This window comes from Candidozyma haemuli, assembly GCF_002926055.2.
Source record: "Candidozyma haemuli strain B11899 chromosome Unknown J_2014730914, whole genome shotgun sequence".
Classification (NCBI taxonomy): Eukaryota; Fungi; Ascomycota; class Pichiomycetes; order Serinales; family Metschnikowiaceae; genus Candidozyma; species Candidozyma haemuli.
The window spans coordinates 185,429-203,310 of NW_020289908.1; the positions used below are offsets into that span (position 1 = coordinate 185,429).

Consider the following 17,882-nt stretch of genomic DNA (forward strand, 5'->3'; position numbering starts at 1 on the left):
TGCCAGCCGCGCTGTACCTTTTCTGCCATGGCCAGATCGCAATACGAGCAGGGCGCATACTGGAAGGTGAAGTGTCATTGGGTGAAAAATTAAAGACAAAGACTCATTAGGCTTCAGGCATAAATGCGATCCGGCAAAACGTCTAAAAAAAAAAACTGAAAAGTCTTGGCGCGCTGCCTCGCAAGAACTTTCGCCCTACAGGGGGATGCGAACAATCACTGATCGCATCAGATAACAGAAAAGATGGATGAGGTTGGGATGGAAAGAGACGAAAAGGTGGAGGGGGACAAAAAGGGAAGGCAACCAGGGGACGCTAAGGCTGATTTTTGGCGATTTTTGACACTTCCTGTCAAACCTGTCACCCTACTTTGACACCAGGGTTAGTTGGAATATTGGGCTTCCTACAGGCTTATGCAGCTTGGATGCATGGCACACACAGGCACATTGAAGAAGTAATAGGCTCATCAAGGCCAATGCTTTAAATAAGCCCCGCTGAATTTTCACTATAAATGGAGATGGTTTCTCTTATTTTGTTCTCCACAACATGGCTCAGGTAGGAAACGACGAGAGGTTCCACAATATGGAAACCAGAGATACCGTTGAGTCCAGAGACACCGTTGAGTCCAGGTCTAACGATGAGAAGGCCCAGTCAGAGGCTTCCCATGACTTGAACAGAACGTACTCTACCAACTCCACTGAATCAGACCATTCTGCTACCGCTGTGAAGTCGTTTGGTGTTCGTCGCTCGGAGTTGATCATGGGCCAGATGACAACCTGGTGGAGCAAGGGCTTCTTCTTCTTCACCATCTTCATCTGCATGTACATTGCCCTGATGGAAAGTAACGCTCTTAGGGTGTTTACCGGTTATGCTACTGATTCTTATAAGCAGCACTCGCTTATGTCTACTATTGCAACCATTCGTGGTGTAGTGGCTGCTGCTTCGTTGCCTTTCTACGCTAGAATGTCTGATACTTTTGGCAGATTCGAATTGTTCCTCGTCGCTATTGTTTTCAGAATTGTCGGTGTTATTATTCAATCCCAGGCTACAGATGTTCAGAAGTATGCTGCTGGTGTGGTGTTGTATGGATTCGGTGTTGCAGGTATGAGAATCTTGTTGCAGATCAACTTGTCCGATGCTTCCACCTTGAAGTGGAGACTTGTTGCCATTGGTGTTCTCAGTATGACCAGTATCATCACGACATGGTCGAGTGGTGAAGTTGTGGAGTCGCTTTTGGCTAACAACGGCTGGCAGTTTGGTATTGCCATGTGGGCTTTCACCACACCTCTTGTGTGCCTTCCATACCTTCTTTTCTTCCTTTTCTTGATCATCAAGGCTTCTAGAACTGAAGCATGGCAACATATCAAGGAAGAACAGAGAGCTGCTTTCATTGCCAACAACGAAAAGGCAAAGAGATACGATGACGAGATCAACCAAAGCACTGGCATGTCAGGCAGATTGGCTGCCCAAATGAAGTACTTTGGTGTCCGTTCTGTGGAAACCTTTTATGACATTTTCTGGAGAGTTGATTTTGTCGGATGTCTCTTGATCGCTGTTGTCTTCGGTCTTATCTTGGTTCCTTTGACCTTGGCCGGTGGTACTCACTCTAAATGGCAGCAGGCCTCCACCATTGTGCCATTGGTCATTGGTTTCTGCTCTATTGGTCTTTTCGTTATTTGGGAGACCAAGATTACAAAGAGACCAATGCTTCCATTCAAGGTGATGAAGAACAGAGGTGTTTGGGCCGCTTTCTTGGTGGGTATCTTCAGTACTTTGATTTCCTCCATGCCTAACGGTTACTCTTACCCTGTATTGCTCGTGGGTATGAACGCTTCTGAGACTGTCGCTACTCGTACTGGTCAATTGAACGGTTTTGTTGAGGCCATCACCATGCCTATCTTGGGTTACGTCTTGACTAAGGTCAGAAGAACCAAGGGCTTCATTGTCTTCGGTAACTGTGTCATGTTCATTGCAATGGGTTTGTTCGTTCACTTCAGAGGTTCTAACGACGGTTACCGTGCCAAGTACTTCCGTGACGGTGTGGCCATCAGTATGTGTCTTATGGGTTTTGCTCAAGTCTTTTTCAACAGAGTGGTGTTTGTTTCCATTCAGGCTTGTACTAACCATGAGTACATGGCTATGGTTACTTCTCTTTTCGCAGCCTTCTACCAGATCGGTGCTGCTATTGGTAGTGCTATCTCCGGTGCCATCTGGACCCAAGACATGTACGAGACTATTTTCAACCAGATGGAGAGATTGGGTGTTGACACCTCGTTGGCCAAGCCTGCCTACCAGTCCCCATATAAGTTCATCAAGTCCCACCCTTGGGGCACCGACCCAAGAAGGGCTATCAGTATGGCCTACGCAGAGGTGCAAAGAAAGCTTTCCATCACTGGTCTCTGTCTCTGTGTCCCAATTCTTGTTTGGGTCCTCTTATTGAGAGACCATAGATTGGCTGACGCCCAGAACTTGGACGATGAAGCAATGCTCGCCGAAGGTAAGGAATCCAATGGTGCTGAGCGCAGCAGGTCTCAGGTTGCATTTACCAACGATAAAGACTACATTCTTGACTTTATCAAGAAGCTTTTCGGAAGAAAGTAAGTCCCAGACAACGTGGCGCTCGGACTTAACAGTGTTATGAAGATTTAATAGTTAATGTGATGTTTAAATGAAACTGTGGTAGTTATCGTGGCCAATGGTAGGTCTTACCAGAGTTTATCAAGACGCCGATACCGAGCGAACGGCTCTGTTTTGCGCTAATTCATGACGCAACCTAACTTACTTATCTCCACAGAAGAACACTGGACTCGATCCACTTGAGCCAATCGGTAAGTGTGGCTGCAAACAAGAGGCTTGCTTCCAAGCCACTGGAGCCGTCCAGAGAAAGGCTCTTATCAGAGCCGTTCGGTTAATAGTAAAGCGCAAATACGGTCCATGTGATCGAACATTCGCATAGGGAAGGAGCATGGGAGGGTAAAAAAAGGTACACCACTCCGTATACCCGACGCACGAAGCTGTCAAACATGCAACGATGGTCTTGGCAACGGTCGTTAGATCCATAAGCGAAGTTTAGACATCCAGGAATAATTATACAATATCGGGAACATGGAATTTAGGCACAAGAAAAACAGATATCTTTGGACCACTTTCCTTCCCTTCGTATCTAGCCACTATCAGGGCGAAGGCGTACATACGCGGTGACGTAGGAACGCAACCGGGAACCCCATTTGGGACACTGGAGACACATGAAACCGTTGAATCGAAGATTTGTGGCTTTGTGTACGGTTCGGCCGGCTAAGCAGTGATACGGTGTGGCTGCTGCCGTACGCCCAAATGGATGGGCTTGTTCTGGGACAAATCTGGGGTACTTAAGTGACAAAGTTTCTGTCTTTCTCGAGAAAAGTTAATCCCAACAATACCGAAGATGCTCCCATTATTGACTATTTTTTCTCTTGCATTGACTCTTGTCAATGGTTTGGTTCTCCCACAGGAGAGCGCTGATCTCTCTAAGAGAGACTCTGCTCCATTGAAGCTTGACTTCGACATTGTGAAAGACACCAGCAAGAACTCTACTTTGTATCACCCAGAGAGATACTTCAGCAGCATTCGTGCATTGAAGGAGCAGAGATCCAAGAGAGCCACCTCTGCTACCATCACTAACGAGAGAGATATCTCTTACATTCTTGATGTGTACTTGGGATCTCAACACGAGAAGGTGACTGTTCTTCTTGACACTGGCTCCTCCGATCTCTGGGTCTATGGCCCTAGTGTGAGCGATGCTCAGGGTGGAACGTTCGATCCTAGCCAGTCCTCTGACGATTCCAAGACCAAAGAAGCCTTCTCGATCAACTACTTGGACGGTTCTGGAGCTGAGGGTAGTTACTACAAGGACGACTTCTCGTTCCTGCTGGGACTGACTCTTGTTAAGAACTTCCAGTTTGCTGTTGCTGATCTGGCTGATGCCGATAGTACTGGTATTTTGGGCGTGGCAGACAAGAACCAGGAGGCCGGAGAACTGCAGTACGACAACTTGCCATGGGCTTTACAGAAGTCTGGCGTTACCCCAAAAGCCTCTTACTCTTTGTTCTTGGGCTCTGAGCAGAGTGGTAAGGGCTCCATTATCTTTGGAGGTATCGACACCGAGAAGTTTGAGGGTGACTTGCAGAAGTACTCTGTTTCTAGTGGATACGGCTTAGGCTTGTCTCCAAAGTCTGCTTCTGTTGAGGGCCAGACCGTTTCTTTAGGAGAAGACTTCATCTTGGATTCAGGTACTTCTTGGAACTTGTGGCCTCCAGCCCTTACTGAGGCCGTGGCAAGTGCTCTTGGTACTTCTGGTCAACAGCAAGGTCTTTATATCGTCAGCTGTGATCAGCCTTCTGACAAGCACATTTCGTTTGACTTTGGCCAGAACACCATCTCTATTCCATACAGTGACCTTGTGGTGAACGTTGGAGGCGAGGGCCAGCTGATCTGTGCTTTGGGTGCTCAACCAACTGCTGATGATCCATACATCTTTGGTGATGTCTTCTTGAGAAGCGCATATGTGTACTATGACCTTACTGACCAGACCATTTCCATCGCTCAGGCCAAGTACACTTCTGCTTCAAACATCGTTGCAGCCTAGAAAGTTTTCAGTAAAAGGCTTCCGGTAAGCCAACTACACGTCTTTCGAATTTTCCAGTTTTCCATTATTTCGTTTCCAATAAATTACCTACTTTCATTTCTCACCTGTAAGCTAATCCAAAAACTCCCTGTCGTACTTGATTTCCATCTCCATGTCTGGCTGGAACTCTGTGTAGAGCGTTTCTGAATCAGCAGTCATATATTCGGTGTAGGCAGCGACCTCGTCGCCAATGATCTTCAACTTTTCGCCTGGTCTCAAGGCAGCCTCAGCCATAAGCTGGCACTGGCAGCTTCTCTCCATGAGACAAAACAAGTAAGCGGCTTCGTCAACGGTCTGGCCCACAGTAAGAAGACCGTGATTCTGCAAGATTATACCCTTTCCGTTACCCAATGAATCGGCAATGTCTTTACCTTCCTGCTCCTCGAGCGCCACACCTCCGAAGTCGGTGTACACACCGTGGCTCTTATAGAACATGCAGACGTCTTGGTTGATCATGTCCAAGGGCCTGCCCAAGGCACTGAAAGTCTTACCATAGACGGAATGAGTATGACAAGCAGCCATGACGTCAGGTCTGTACTTGTGAACAGCAGCGTGAATAGCAAACCCAGCAGCGTTCACAGCGCTTTGAGGACCGTCAGGCAAAACGTTACCTTCCTCGTCGATATGCACCAAGTCAGAGGCCTTAATAAGCCCAAAGTGTTTAGCCAAAGGGTTCAACCAGAATGTAGATGGATCAACGGGATCTCTTAAAGAAATGTGACCAGCAGTGCCTTCAGTAAATCCCTTACGTGCAAAAACACGGAAAGCGGCAGCCATATGCTGTTTAGCCCAAGTTCTCTCTTCTTCCTTGGTTGCAAACTTAGGCACTGGGTATGGGTGGGGCAAACCTTTAGCGATGTTATGGGAACCCCTTTCGCCCATGACGTATCCCTTAGAAGCTGGCTCAGTCAAGACTTCAGTTTGTGTTGGTGGCATGATAAAAAAAGTTACACTTGATAAAAAAAAACCTGGGGAAGCTCCTTCTTTTATAGGTGTTCGGAGTACGAAAGAGGCACTAACCGATAGCGCCTTGATAGTGACCAGAGGAGTGCAGGAAAATGGCCAGATCTGGTGGGACATCGCGGCCTCCTGCCGTTTAAGTAGCATATTCCGTTTTCGATACAGTAGTGGTAGAAGGTGCGATAAGAGGTGAGTTGCTTTTTAGTGGGAGGCATTTATATGGAGTGGATGGGTGGATGTTCTCCTCTTTGGGGGAGTTGGGGATTAGGCTTTTTTCTTTTTTTTTTTTTTTTTAGGTGCTTCTTGTAGAGATGGATGGTGCTTGTTTAATGGGTTCTACTACTGGACCAATTGAGGATTAGGCGAGGAAGGTGGTGAAAAAGAGTATGGGGTGGGTTTTTGAAGTAAAAAGGCTTTATAGAGACAAAAGAACGACTTATTATGTTAACTTCTGGTCTTCCAGGGTTACTGTAATTGGGGGCACTTGAGACTGTAAGGCTAGTTAGGTCTGATTAAGCAAGATGTAAAATGTTGGGATACTTCAAGGGAAAAAAAAGGGTTCAATTATAATCTTAACTTAAATTCTGACGTCAGGTATTTCAAATTTTGAAGAAAGAAATGGAATGGTGGTCTGAATAGGCTGAATTGGAGACTTCATCATTGCATTTGGACCAATGGTATAGAGCCATGTACATTTGATAGATAAAGCCTATCGTTTCGAGTGGGGGCCTGATAAAGGATTTTTAAAAATCAAAAATTACCAGGGACACCAAGAGTTCAACGGTGTTCTCAATTTGTATTCCACAATGGCTCACAGCCTTGTTCGTCAAGCCATTAGTACGACGCCAAAGAATATCACACTGAAAGGTTCTACAAGCAATTTAAAACAGCAAAAGAAGAGACCATCATCTCCAAAGAAGTTACAGTGCACTATGCCCAATCTTCCTTTGCATCCAACTAATAAGCTGCCAGCGGCTTCTACTTCCACTAAATAGATAACCGCCAACCATTCACCCGAGCCATATCCCACTTTTCTCCATACAAACTCAACCAAATTAAACCTTTTCACATTCCTCTCCTCAAAAGACCAGCCCCCACCTTCCCTTCCATGAACACCACTTTCTTTTCTTTTTCTGTCTCACCTAGCAGTGAAAATTGCAACCATGTAGTATACCTTATACGCGATGCAATGTTAAACTTCCACCAAGCCTAACTTGCCCTTTTCCAAAGAAACGAATTTTCACCAATACAGCCTTCTTAAACCGACCACCCAAAACTACATCCTATATTTCTTCCACCTTTTCCCCACCACCCAGCTTTTGTGCTCTCTATTAACCACCTCTCGCATTAAGGTTCCCAGCTTGCTCGTTCGCGAAAAATCGTACCAACTCTTGATCAACCAACCCATCTTCATCTACTCCAAACCACCATGTTTTCCCATATCGTGCTATCACTTATGGTGGCTGCGTCAGTGCTGGCGTCTCCAGGAGACAATTTGGACGACTTTCGTGATTGTAGGTACCAGTGTGAGCAATTGACTTGCTACCTGAACCCATACTACATTCTCCAGGACCAGTTTGAGGAAGCGTTGAGGGCTGCTGGCGACTATAAACGGTACGAGCCGCTGTGGAGGTTTACTTCTGGAGGGCTTAACTTGCCTATGAAGTTGCTCTTGTGGGACTGTCCGTCCAATTGTGACTACCAGTGTCAGCAGATCGTGACGAAGGAAAGAGTTAGAAAGGGTGAGGAGGTGTACCAGTTCCACGGGAAATGGCCTTTTTGGAGAATCTTTGGTGTTCAAGAGGTTGCCCTGATGTTGTTCTCGTTCTTGAACTTTATTCCACACTACTTGGGGTACTTTCAGTTGAAGGCATTGGCTGAAAAGCTTCCACAGACACAGGCCACCTACCTTCGAGGCATGTTAAGAAACACGAGGTTTGCGGCTTTGGTGGCCATGGGCGCTTGGCTCTCGCTGACAATTTTCCATATCAGAGATGTGATGTTTACTGAAAAGCTTGATTACTACTTTGCTGGTTTGACGGTTCTTACCGGCTTCTACGGCATTGCGTTCAGGTACTTTAAGCTCTACCTCCCAAGGAGGTACTTGGCTAAGTACTCCTTTGCACTCTTGTGCATTGCTGCTTATGCTTCCCATATTTATCGTCTCGAGACAGACTGGCTGTACACATACAACATGCAAGCTAATATCTTTGTGGGTATTTTGCAAAACATCTTCTGGGGCTTGACCTGTTTCGAGCTCTATACGAAGTATTATGACCTAGAAAAAGACGATAACATCATCAGGTTGGACCACCTCGAGTACGTTCGCTCAAACCGCATTTTCATGGGCAGCTTCTACTCCAAGTCGCCTAAGCTTTACTCGCTTTATCCGCTCTTACTTTGTTTTATTGTCATTGTGGGCATGTCGCTTGAGATCTTCGATTTCGCTCCAATCTTCTTTGACTTGGTTGATGCCCATTCCTTGTGGCACTTGGTTACCTTCTTCCCTGCTTTCTTTGGCTGGTACGACTGGATGGCATGGGACATCACAAACAATGTGTGGGACGACTTGGAACCAGTTGTCGAGAAGAAGGAACAATAGACCTTTACCTTATTTACATTTATTAATACACCATCATTAATCGCTGAAATTTTCCTCAGGTGGAACGTATGGAGGAGGCTTGAAAAACTCCTGATCGGCTTCCACGAATGCCTTGAACTTCTCTTTGTCGTCAACGAACTGGTACAAGTACTCCAATTCCAACTCGTGCACTTGTCTGCCCAACATAACCAACGAATGCAAAGGCTCACCGGCATCGTACTCAGCCAATTCCTTCAAAGAAGCAGCCTTGAACTTCTGCGATGGAGATCCAAGACGGGAAACGGCCACACATGGAGTGTCTGGAGTGTAAGCCTTTTCACCTCTAATTTCCTCAATCTCCAACAACTGCTGAGCTGCCGTCAGGATGTCCATGTATCTTGGAGGTTCATAGATGAGTCTTCCTCTGGCCATGTTTTCAATGCTCTGCTCCTTGACCTTGATATCCAAGAGCAACAAGGTATGAAGACCGATCTTTCTATTTTCCATGATCTTGGTATAGAACGAGTCTGGCTTCCAGGTCTCTGTGAAGAAAACCAACGACACAGTCTGGCCAAACTGGTACAACTGCAAACCACAAGCACCCACAGCGTTCATCACAGAGGCATTATGGATAGACTCGAATGGGATGTTAAGCTCATTGGCTCTGATCACCAAGTCTGTGTGAGTGGTAGCACCAAAAACATCACCAACCACCAAAAATGCAACGTCAACCTTATCAGCATCTTTAAGGATCTGGTCGGCACCACTCTCAACCAATTCACGGTCAGCTAGGATAACCTCCTTACCGTAGAACTTTTCAAGAGATTCCTTATCAGCAGCCATAAGGATGGAGGTGTAGGCTTCCAAATAAACCCTCTCACATTTTCTGACTGTTTCAAGACCACGAACAGTGATGTCCGTTTCGTGGGACAAGCCAAGACCAATCAAGTACAACATGGTAGTGGTAAGATGGGGTTAGATGTAGCTCGATGAGCATAGCGATGGCTATCTACGATTTGAACCGTGCACGCCTGGGGATGGAAGATACCATAAGGAGGGAAGAGAAAGAAGTGGTATTTGGATGAATTGGAAGAAAATGTTATTATTTGGTTGGAGTGGCTTTTTTGTGTTTTTTGGTGTTCTTGTGGTGTGTGGTTGGTTCGTGGAAGAGCGTTTGCAGCCATTCCTCGTAGTTAGCAGAACAAAGGATCGAGGGAAGACAAGAAGAACAGCGAAATGCAATTAGGCTGAAAAATTATTTTTTGTAGGAGATTCAAAAGGCTTTTGCTTCTTGAACGTAGTTTTACGTCTTTCAGTGAGATCATTCATTGGCTCTAAGTATGGTACTGGAGTGAACCAGAGGACATACAGAAAAACATCAACACACAACGTCTAGGAAAAGGCAAACAAATTTCATTTAAAAAATAAAGACATTATTAAGTATCCGAACAGATTCATATTTCTTTTCAATACCTATCATACAAGCAGAACTGTATTTTTGGCTGCAAAAGCGTAGTAATACATCTCTTTCAACAATACCACCACAAAGCAGCCTGTACTATGTATAGAAGTAAATTTCACAATTATTAAATTAACTTAAAAAACTCTTCATCAACCTGCCGTCTACTCACAGTTATTCGTAGTTTTCATCACCAAACCTCATCCTCACTTCAGAACACCCGTTCAACGGAATTTTTCACTTCACAGTCGGTCACAAGTCTCGTAATGTAACAAAGTCTTTGTCGTCCCCATCAAGAATCGGAACCATGCAAAGCTTCACCTCCCGAGTTCACCCCTCTGTATCACTAACCTTCCCCTCGCTTATGAATAAGAGACATTGACGAGAAGGTGATTGGCCGACTACCATCAGGTATGGAGATAACAAAGTAGCAGGGAAGCAAATGGCCCAGAAACTAGCATACTTTTGGTGGCCCACTATGAATACGTCTTGTGGTGGTTCCATTGAACCAGAAATGGGCGGTTACTCACATCTACTGTCCATGCAACTATACCCTGGTTTAAGCGCCATGGCGCCAACACGGAGTTATAACCTTTGAAAACACGTCAAGATGTGGGCCCAAAACGCACGGTTTACAAAGTCCCAACCAGCCAAAACAAATGCCAGGCAAAAGCAAAAAAGTGCCACTTTTCGTTACACTATGGCTGCAAAGATCAGATAATGCAGCCAACCACCACCAACCACGCCATATCCAGCCAAAACTCTTGGAACAAAAAACCTCCCTCATACTCCCAAGACTCTTGTTTTCAGTTGCCATTGGTTAAATTTCCCAAAATCAATTCCCATCCTGGAATGGCAGAAGTTGCAAAAACCTCTCCTCAGGTATACGTTTGACAGTTTCTGGAGCGGCGTCAATATGCATTGTAATCCTCGGGCTATTGTACTAGCAGATCGCCAAGAAAAGGGAAGGTTAAAAGATCAAGCGACCACTCCGTTTCTCCGTTTCCCCGTCTCCTGTCAGTGGACTACTTAAGAGCTTCACTCGCCTAACTTGTCATTTACCGGCGGCGAAAAAACGTCAGGGGTATAAAGTGACGATGGCGGGTCGATAGAGATACCAAAAAACACCCAATTTCCACGGGAACATCGCCAAACAGTCCGCCCAGCACGATCCTCACCACAATAAGAACCTATACCGAGTGCGGCAATGCCACATAGAGATATGCAAGAATGAAGAGGCCCAGAACGAGTTTCCATTGGCCAAGGCAAAGAGACAAGATTTTTAGTATGGGGTTTTCATGAGAAGGAGAAAAGGCGATAAAGCAACGGAGAAATAGAACGCACAGGAAGCATACGGCTTTTGGCATATACCGTAATGGCTGCAAATTGCCCAACAAGCATAGGCCATACCTTTTGCAGACACTGGATGGACAATAGTGTTTCAGGAAAATGGCTCGCCAAGGGCGACCAAAAGCAAGTAAGAACAAGCAAGCAGCTTTTTATCCAAAAGTGGTGCAAGTGATGGTCTCGTCTGGTGATGGGTATTCGTAGGTCGCACGGCTGGAGTGGTTTAACCCCACATGCTGAGGACGCTGTCAAAGCCTGAAAAATCAAGAAAAATATGAAGAAACCTGCCCGGCAAACGTCAATCTTCACTGATGCCATCTGATAAAGATTTGCGTGTATGGCGCTTCATACATAAGGCATGTCTTTTTCAATTTGACGTTTGATGTTTCCTTTGATGCACGATGAATAGAAGGCGCTGTGAAGGCACTGCAAAGGGTCTGTTGCAGGAATACGTCTTTCTGGGAACCTCTTTTCAGTATTTGCAGTTCGTAATTCGGCTTTTGTTGGCATGCTGCATGAACTGAAGGCATAAGGCAGAAGCATAAAGCATAAGCCTTGCTAAGAAAAGGGTTAGGACAATGGCGATGCGGTTGATGGGCTAAATCGAACATGTCTGGTCTCCGGAAAGGATCGGTATAAAAAGGGTGGAAAATTTCCTGGAGTTGATGGTTCTTTTTTTGTTTTTCTTTGTTCATCATGGCTGACTCTAAAGTACCTCCAGTCTCTAACGAGACTGATGATTTCGATAAGGTGCAGATTCTGGACTCGAACGAGATGAAGACTCAAAGCCATGGTTCCAAGGAGCTCAATGACTCTCTGTCGGTTGCATCCTCAGGCACCGATACTTCCAGTATTGTGGCTAAATCGTTCGGTATCCGTAAATCGGAACTTATCATGGCCCAGATGACAAACTGGTGGATGAAGGGCTTCTTCTTTTTCACTATCTTCATTGGTATGTACATCATGATGATGGAGAACGATGCCGTTAGAACCTTCCTGAGTTATGCTACAAACTCGTACAAACAGCATTCGCTCATGTCTACTATTGGTATTATTAGAAGTGTGGTTGCCGCTGCTTCGTTGCCATTTTTCGCCAGATTGTCCGATAACTTTGGTCGTTTCGAGTTATTCATTGTGGCCTTGATCTTTAGAATCATTGGTCTTCTTATCCAGTCCCAGGCGAGCGATGTCCAGAAGTACGCTGCCGGTACAGTGTTTTACGGTTTTGGTAACGCTGGTATGAGAATCTTATGGCAGATCAACTTGTCTGATGCTTCTTCTTTGAGATGGAGACTTGTGGCTATTGGCGTTTTGAGTTTACAGACTATTATCAACACTTGGTCTGTTGGTGAAGTCACTTCCACTCTTTTGGAGAGACACAGCTGGAGCTTTGGTATTGCATTGTGGGCTTTCACCACTCCTTTGGTCTGCTTGCCATACATGCTCTTTTTCCTTTTCTTGATCATGAAGGCTAGAAGAACTGATTCCTGGAAACAGATCCGTCAGGAGGAAAGAGACAGCTTTATCGAGGGCAGTGCTTCTGCTAAGAGATACCACCTGGAGATGCTCTCTGACACTACTTTTGCAGGTAAGTTGAAGGGCCACACCAAGCTCTTTGGTGTTCGTCTTGTTCAGACCTTGCACGCTGTTTTCTGGAAGGTTGATTTTATTGGATGTCTTTTGGCTGCTCTTGTGTTTGGTTTCATCTTGGTCCCATTGACTCTTGCTGGTGGTATCAACTCTAAGTGGCTGAGAGCTTCTACAATTGTTCCTCTTGTTATTGGTTTTGTTCTTATTCCTGTCTTTATTGTCTGGGAAGCCAAGATTACCAAGAGACCAATGGTTCCATTCAAGGTGATGAAGGACCGTGGTATCTGGGCTGCTTTTGCTATTGGTATCTTCAGTACCTTGAATACTGGTATGGCTAACGACTATGCTTACCCAGTTTTGCTCGTCGGAATGAACGCTTCCAAGGTGGTTGCTCAGAGAACGCCTACTTTGAACTACTTCGTTGAAGGTGTAACCATGCCTATTCTTGGTTTCGTCTTGTCGAAGGTCAGAAGAACCAAAGCTTTTATTATCTTTGGTAACTTCATGTTGTTCATTGCTATGGGATTGTTTGTCCACTTCAGAGGTACCAACGATGGTTACCGTGCTAAATACTACCGTGATGGTGTGGCTATCGGTATGTGTTTTGTTGGTTTCGCCCAGGTCTTTATCTTCAGAGTCGTCTCTGTCTCTGTTCAGTCATGTACCAACCACGAGTACATGGCAACAGTCACCGCCCTCTTTGCATCCTTCTACCAAATTGGTTCTGCCTTGTCCAGCAGTATCTCAGGTGCCATTTGGACTCAGGATATGTATGGTACCATCAGAGGAAGAATGGAGGAATTGAATGTGGACACTTCTTTGGCCACCTTGGCATACCAGAAGCCATACGACTTCATTGCCAAGTACGCTTGGGGTACTGACCCAAGAAGAGCCATCAGTTTGGCCTATGCCGATGTCCAGAAGAAGATGTGTATCGTTGGTCTCTGTCTCTGTGTACCCATGCTTTGCTTCATTCTCTTATTGAGAGACAACAAGTTGACCGACGACCAGAACTTGGACGATGCCGCCATTGATCCTGAAATGGGTGTCACCGCTGCTGACCGTGGCAAGTCCAGAGTTATCTTTGACAACGACAAGGATTACATCTTGGACTTCCTCAAGAGGTTGGTTGGCATCAAGCCCAAGACAGCTTCCGTGGAGAACTAAGGGGATATGTTGCTTCCTCTTTGAACAATAATTGAAACTTGTATCTAATTCTTAATGTTAATGAAAGATGTCATTTTGTCTGGTAGTAAATTGTAGTATACCACTTGACTTTGGAACTCCTCAACCTCGTTGGAATGGATAGACTTTGAGGTAATGGCGGCAATGCAAAAACACCTCTATGGCTTTGACCTTATGTACTTTCTCTTGAACCACTTTTCTTCTCAAAAACATAAAATTAGACTTTTCACTTATCTAAACCATCAGGATCCACATATATATAAAGTGTGAGAAAGAACAATAGAGCCCCTTGGGGTTGTAAGTTCCGGAACGGACGCCAGCAGGAGCCCATTCCCATTGGCTCCGGTAACTTCTCCAACCGCTTGCATCCGTTTCCGATTTCGGGCGCTCCCTCTTCATTTTACGAGAAAGACATTTACATATGTAGTTAATATTTTGACACTTTTGCGCAGCTCTAAATAACCTTCCCACCGTTATCAGATGGGATCACCAGAAAGCGGGAACACCCATTTTCCCATATCAAGAACACCTCCAAGTCCATCAATCCACCAAAAATCTTTCCTTTTTCCATCCATCTTCCACACCTCGATGTGCTTCGCTAATGTGACACTGGATCCAACTTACGAGCTCATGCTTCATTCTGCTGCACTAAAATCGCTCGTGCGGCGTGGAACAGGGTCCCCCAAACTCTCCACATAACCATTACCCAAAGCACAATAGTTTTCTTCGCCTTAGTCAATAGTGCATGGCATTTACGTGTGATTGACGCACAAACAGAGAAATTCTTGATTTTTCAGATTAGATGGTTCCGATAAACGGACTGCCTGGAGACAGGCTTAGCCAAGGAAGCGGGAGTTTTGATTCGATGAAATTTTTCACCAAAAGAAGCTACCTCGACATATGCACATGTATGCTATGAAGGCGGGCCAAAATTTACGATCGGTTGTGTCAAAGTGGTTCAGGAGGGGTTGGTTATTGGAATTGTAGATGTGAGTTTGGATGAAGAATTGGTCGCTCTGGCGCCAGGACAAGAACAATATATGAAAAATTACTAATTTCTTAGCCCTACAAGAAATTTCGTAAGAGGAGAGCTGGGATTGCCCGGCTGAAGTAAAACGATTAAAAACTTTCAAATAGACGCCAAGAAACGTACGTCAATGTATCCCTTCAGTTCGGCCATACAGATGCAAGGGATGTGCACGAGTCGTAAAGAGGACAATGCAATGGAGTGCCATGGTTGACGTCTTTTTTTTTTTTTTTTTTTTAATTTCTCACAAGCACAAGCGTCAATTCGGGGTTCCATATCGTCTATAAATTAACCATGGTTTCCCTGATCTTTCATTAATCAATCATGGCTGAATTCAGATCTTTTTCAGTCTCGCAAGAGACTAACGGATTGTCTGATATTAAGAATGTTGAGCTTCACGATGAAAAGTCTCAGGTTACTGACCATAAGGACCTTGACAGAACCCTGTCAGCATCCTCTGATTCAGATGACTCTATGGTGGTCATCAAGTCGTTTGGTATTCGTAAATCGGAGCTTATCATGGAACAAATGACATCCACATGGCAGAAGGTGATCTTCTGTTTTACTATCTTTCTTGGTATGTACATCATTTCGGTGGAAAACTATGCCATTAGCGTTCTTCTGAGTTATGCTACGAACTCTTATAAGCAGCATTCGCTTATGTCTACTATTGGCATTATTAGGTATGTTGCATCTGGTGCTGCTTACCCTTTCTTTGCAAGAGCTGCTGATATCTTTGGTCGTCTTCCCTTGTTCATTGTCGCTTTGATTTGTAAGGTGATTGGTAACATCGTCCAGGCAAAGGCTACTGATGTACAAAAGTATGCTGCTGGATCTGTTTTCTTTGCTTTGGGTAACTCAGGTCAAGCCATCTTGTGGCAGCTCAGTTTGTGTGATGCAACGTCCTTGAAGTGGAGAACCTTTGCTGTGGGTGCCATGAGTATGCCTACCATCGTGAACACTTGGTCTATTGGAGAGATTATTGCTGAGCTTTTGGCAAACCATAGTTGGAGTTTCGGTACTGCCCTTTGGGCTTATACTACACCTTTGGTGTGTTTACCGTACATTCTCTTTTACCTTCACTTGATTATAAAGGCAAGAAGAACAGAGACTTGGAAGCAGATCAACAGAGAAGAGCAGGAGAACTTTATTGAAGGTAGCCCAAGGGCCAAGAGATACCAGCTTGAACTCGATGGTAGCGCTTCAACTATAGGTAAGTTCAAGGGCTACACCAAAGTGCTTTTCCTTCGTTTGGTGGATAACTTACATGCCATCTTCTGGAAGGTGGACTTGATTGGATGTCTTTTGGTTGCTGTTGTTCTTGGTCTCCTTTTGGTTCCTTTAACTCTTGCTGGAGGAACACGTTCCCAATGGCAAAGAGCTTCTACCATCGTCCCTCTTGTGATGGGCTTTGTTGCAATCCCTATCTTTATCTTCTGGGAAACCAAGTGTACCAAAAGACCTTTGCTTCCATGGAAGGTTATGAAAGACCGTGGTGTTTGGGCAGCATTCCTCATGAGTTTGTTCACAACCTTTGTTTATGGAATGCCTGATGACTACTCTTACCCTGTGTTGCTCGTTGGAATGAACGCTTCTGTCACTGTCGCCACAAGAACCCCAGCACTTAAGGGCTTCTTAGAAGGTCTTACTGTTCCTATCGTTGGCCTTATGTTGACTAAAGTCAGAAGAACCAAATTGTTTGTGCTCTTTGGTGTTGCCATGATGTTCATTGCCATGGGCCTCTTTGTTCATTTCAGAGGTGACAACGATGGAGTCCGTGCCAAGTATTACCGTGATGGTGTTGCTATTGGAATGTGTTTTGTCGGTGTGGCATGTGGATGTCTCCTTCGTGTTGGTGCCGTTTCTGTCCAGGCATGTACTAACCACGAATACATGGCCTCTGTTATTGCAGTCTTCTCCATGTCCTACCTTGTTGGATCAGCACTCTCCAAGAGTATTTCTGGTGCCATTTGGACCCAACAAATGTATGGTGTTATCGTGGAGAAAATGACAGAGTTGGGCGTTGACCCCTCCATGGCTTTGAGTGCTTACCTGGAGCCATACACGTTTATTATGCTCGCTCCATGGGGTTCGGCGCCAAGAAGAGCCATCAGTATGGCTTATGCCGAGCTTCAAAGAAAGCTTTCGATTGTGGGCGTCTGTCTTTGTGTTCCTTTGCTTGTCTGGGTGCTTCTAATGAGAGACCACAGGTTGCCTGATACCCAGAACTTTGGCGATCTCGACCCAAGTCTTAGTGACCAAGAGAATGCTAAGAAGGCAGCTGAGCGTGATAAGTCTCAGATTGTCTTTAGCGATGACAAGGATTATATCTTGGACTTCTTGAAGAGGATGGTGGGCATAAAGCCCAAGTCTCCAAATTACGAGTAGGAATATGAATTAGCGAAACACGGCACCGCTCGAATTTTGTGTTTGTTACTTTTCAATTAATTTTAATTTTGTAACCAACGACACGTAGAATCATAACCCCAAAGAGAAACGTAACCGTGCAGCCAAAGATCATAACCTTGACACAAATCCAGAAGTGGAGTTCCGAGTCAGTTTTGTATTGCATTTCTTGCTGTGGTTTGGTGTTTTCTGTGGCTCCAGCGTACATCGAGAAATACGGGTAAAAATACAGAAACAATAAAGCCTGATTTGGATACAAACCCCACAAGGAGTTGAACAACTGAAATTAGCCTCGCCACCAGCACATATCTTCGTGAAGCGATGGAGTCGGAAGAAAATGCCCACTGCAAAGCCAGTTCGGCAAAAGTCCAAATTAATCCTGGATTTTCCGATCTGCCCCACTTGAGCCTTCGAGAACATGTAGCGTACTTACGAGGGGCACATACTCCACAAGAACCCATGAAAAACAGCTCTTTCTAGCTGACGACCTGACAATACACTTCAGGACAATTCTACTTCAACACAATGTCCCCAGCTTCAAGAAGCCTTAATTTTATCCTTTTCCTTCCTTCACTATATTCTATGATGATCTGGGGTACATGAGACAACCTTCTTTAAGAGCGGTATAAATGCCCGCCTTACCAATTCTCGGCACGTAATTGCTCA

The 17,882-nt window shown here is 45.1% G+C and overlaps 7 protein-coding genes across 7 annotated transcripts; 5 read left to right on the forward strand and 2 right to left on the reverse strand. All coding sequences in view use genetic code 12, as the record gives it.

Annotated features, from left to right (window-relative positions):
• Positions 1–544: 544 nt before the first annotated feature.
• CXQ85_005357 (uncharacterized protein) lies at positions 545–2,599 on the forward strand (the record flags this gene model as incomplete). The annotated part of the gene is made up of 1 exon (XM_025488953.1): positions 545–2,599. One exon carries the CDS (start codon positions 545–547, stop codon positions 2,597–2,599), a length of 2,055 nt encoding a protein of 684 aa, XP_025343269.1.
• Positions 2,600–3,422: 823 nt separating this feature from the next.
• CXQ85_005358 (pepsin-like aspartic protease) lies at positions 3,423–4,622 on the forward strand (the record flags this gene model as incomplete). The annotated part of the gene is made up of 1 exon (XM_025488954.1): positions 3,423–4,622. One exon carries the CDS (start codon positions 3,423–3,425, stop codon positions 4,620–4,622), a length of 1,200 nt encoding a protein of 399 aa, XP_025343270.1.
• A 111-nt stretch (positions 4,623–4,733) lies between these two features.
• Positions 4,734–5,597, reverse strand: CXQ85_005359 (uncharacterized protein; the record flags this gene model as incomplete). The annotated part of the gene is made up of 1 exon (XM_025488955.1): positions 4,734–5,597. One exon carries the CDS (start codon positions 5,595–5,597, stop codon positions 4,734–4,736), a length of 864 nt encoding a protein of 287 aa, XP_025343271.1.
• A 1,453-nt stretch (positions 5,598–7,050) lies between these two features.
• Positions 7,051–8,223, forward strand: CXQ85_005360 (uncharacterized protein; the record flags this gene model as incomplete). The annotated part of the gene is made up of 1 exon (XM_025488956.1): positions 7,051–8,223. One exon carries the CDS (start codon positions 7,051–7,053, stop codon positions 8,221–8,223), a length of 1,173 nt encoding a protein of 390 aa, XP_025343272.1.
• A 36-nt stretch (positions 8,224–8,259) lies between these two features.
• On the reverse strand, positions 8,260–9,159 carry CXQ85_005361 (diphthine methyl ester synthase; the record flags this gene model as incomplete). Its single annotated transcript, XM_025488957.1, has 1 exon — positions 8,260–9,159. The coding sequence occupies one exon, from the start codon at positions 9,157–9,159 to the stop codon at positions 8,260–8,262; it is 900 nt and encodes a 299-aa protein (XP_025343273.1).
• Positions 9,160–11,704: 2,545 nt separating this feature from the next.
• On the forward strand, positions 11,705–13,765 carry CXQ85_005362 (uncharacterized protein; the record flags this gene model as incomplete). The annotated part of the gene is made up of 1 exon (XM_025488958.1): positions 11,705–13,765. One exon carries the CDS (start codon positions 11,705–11,707, stop codon positions 13,763–13,765), a length of 2,061 nt encoding a protein of 686 aa, XP_025343274.1.
• A 1,369-nt stretch (positions 13,766–15,134) lies between these two features.
• On the forward strand, positions 15,135–17,198 carry CXQ85_005363 (uncharacterized protein; the record flags this gene model as incomplete). The annotated part of the gene is made up of 1 exon (XM_025488959.1): positions 15,135–17,198. One exon carries the CDS (start codon positions 15,135–15,137, stop codon positions 17,196–17,198), a length of 2,064 nt encoding a protein of 687 aa, XP_025343275.1.
• Between the last annotated feature and the right edge of the window lie 684 nt (positions 17,199–17,882).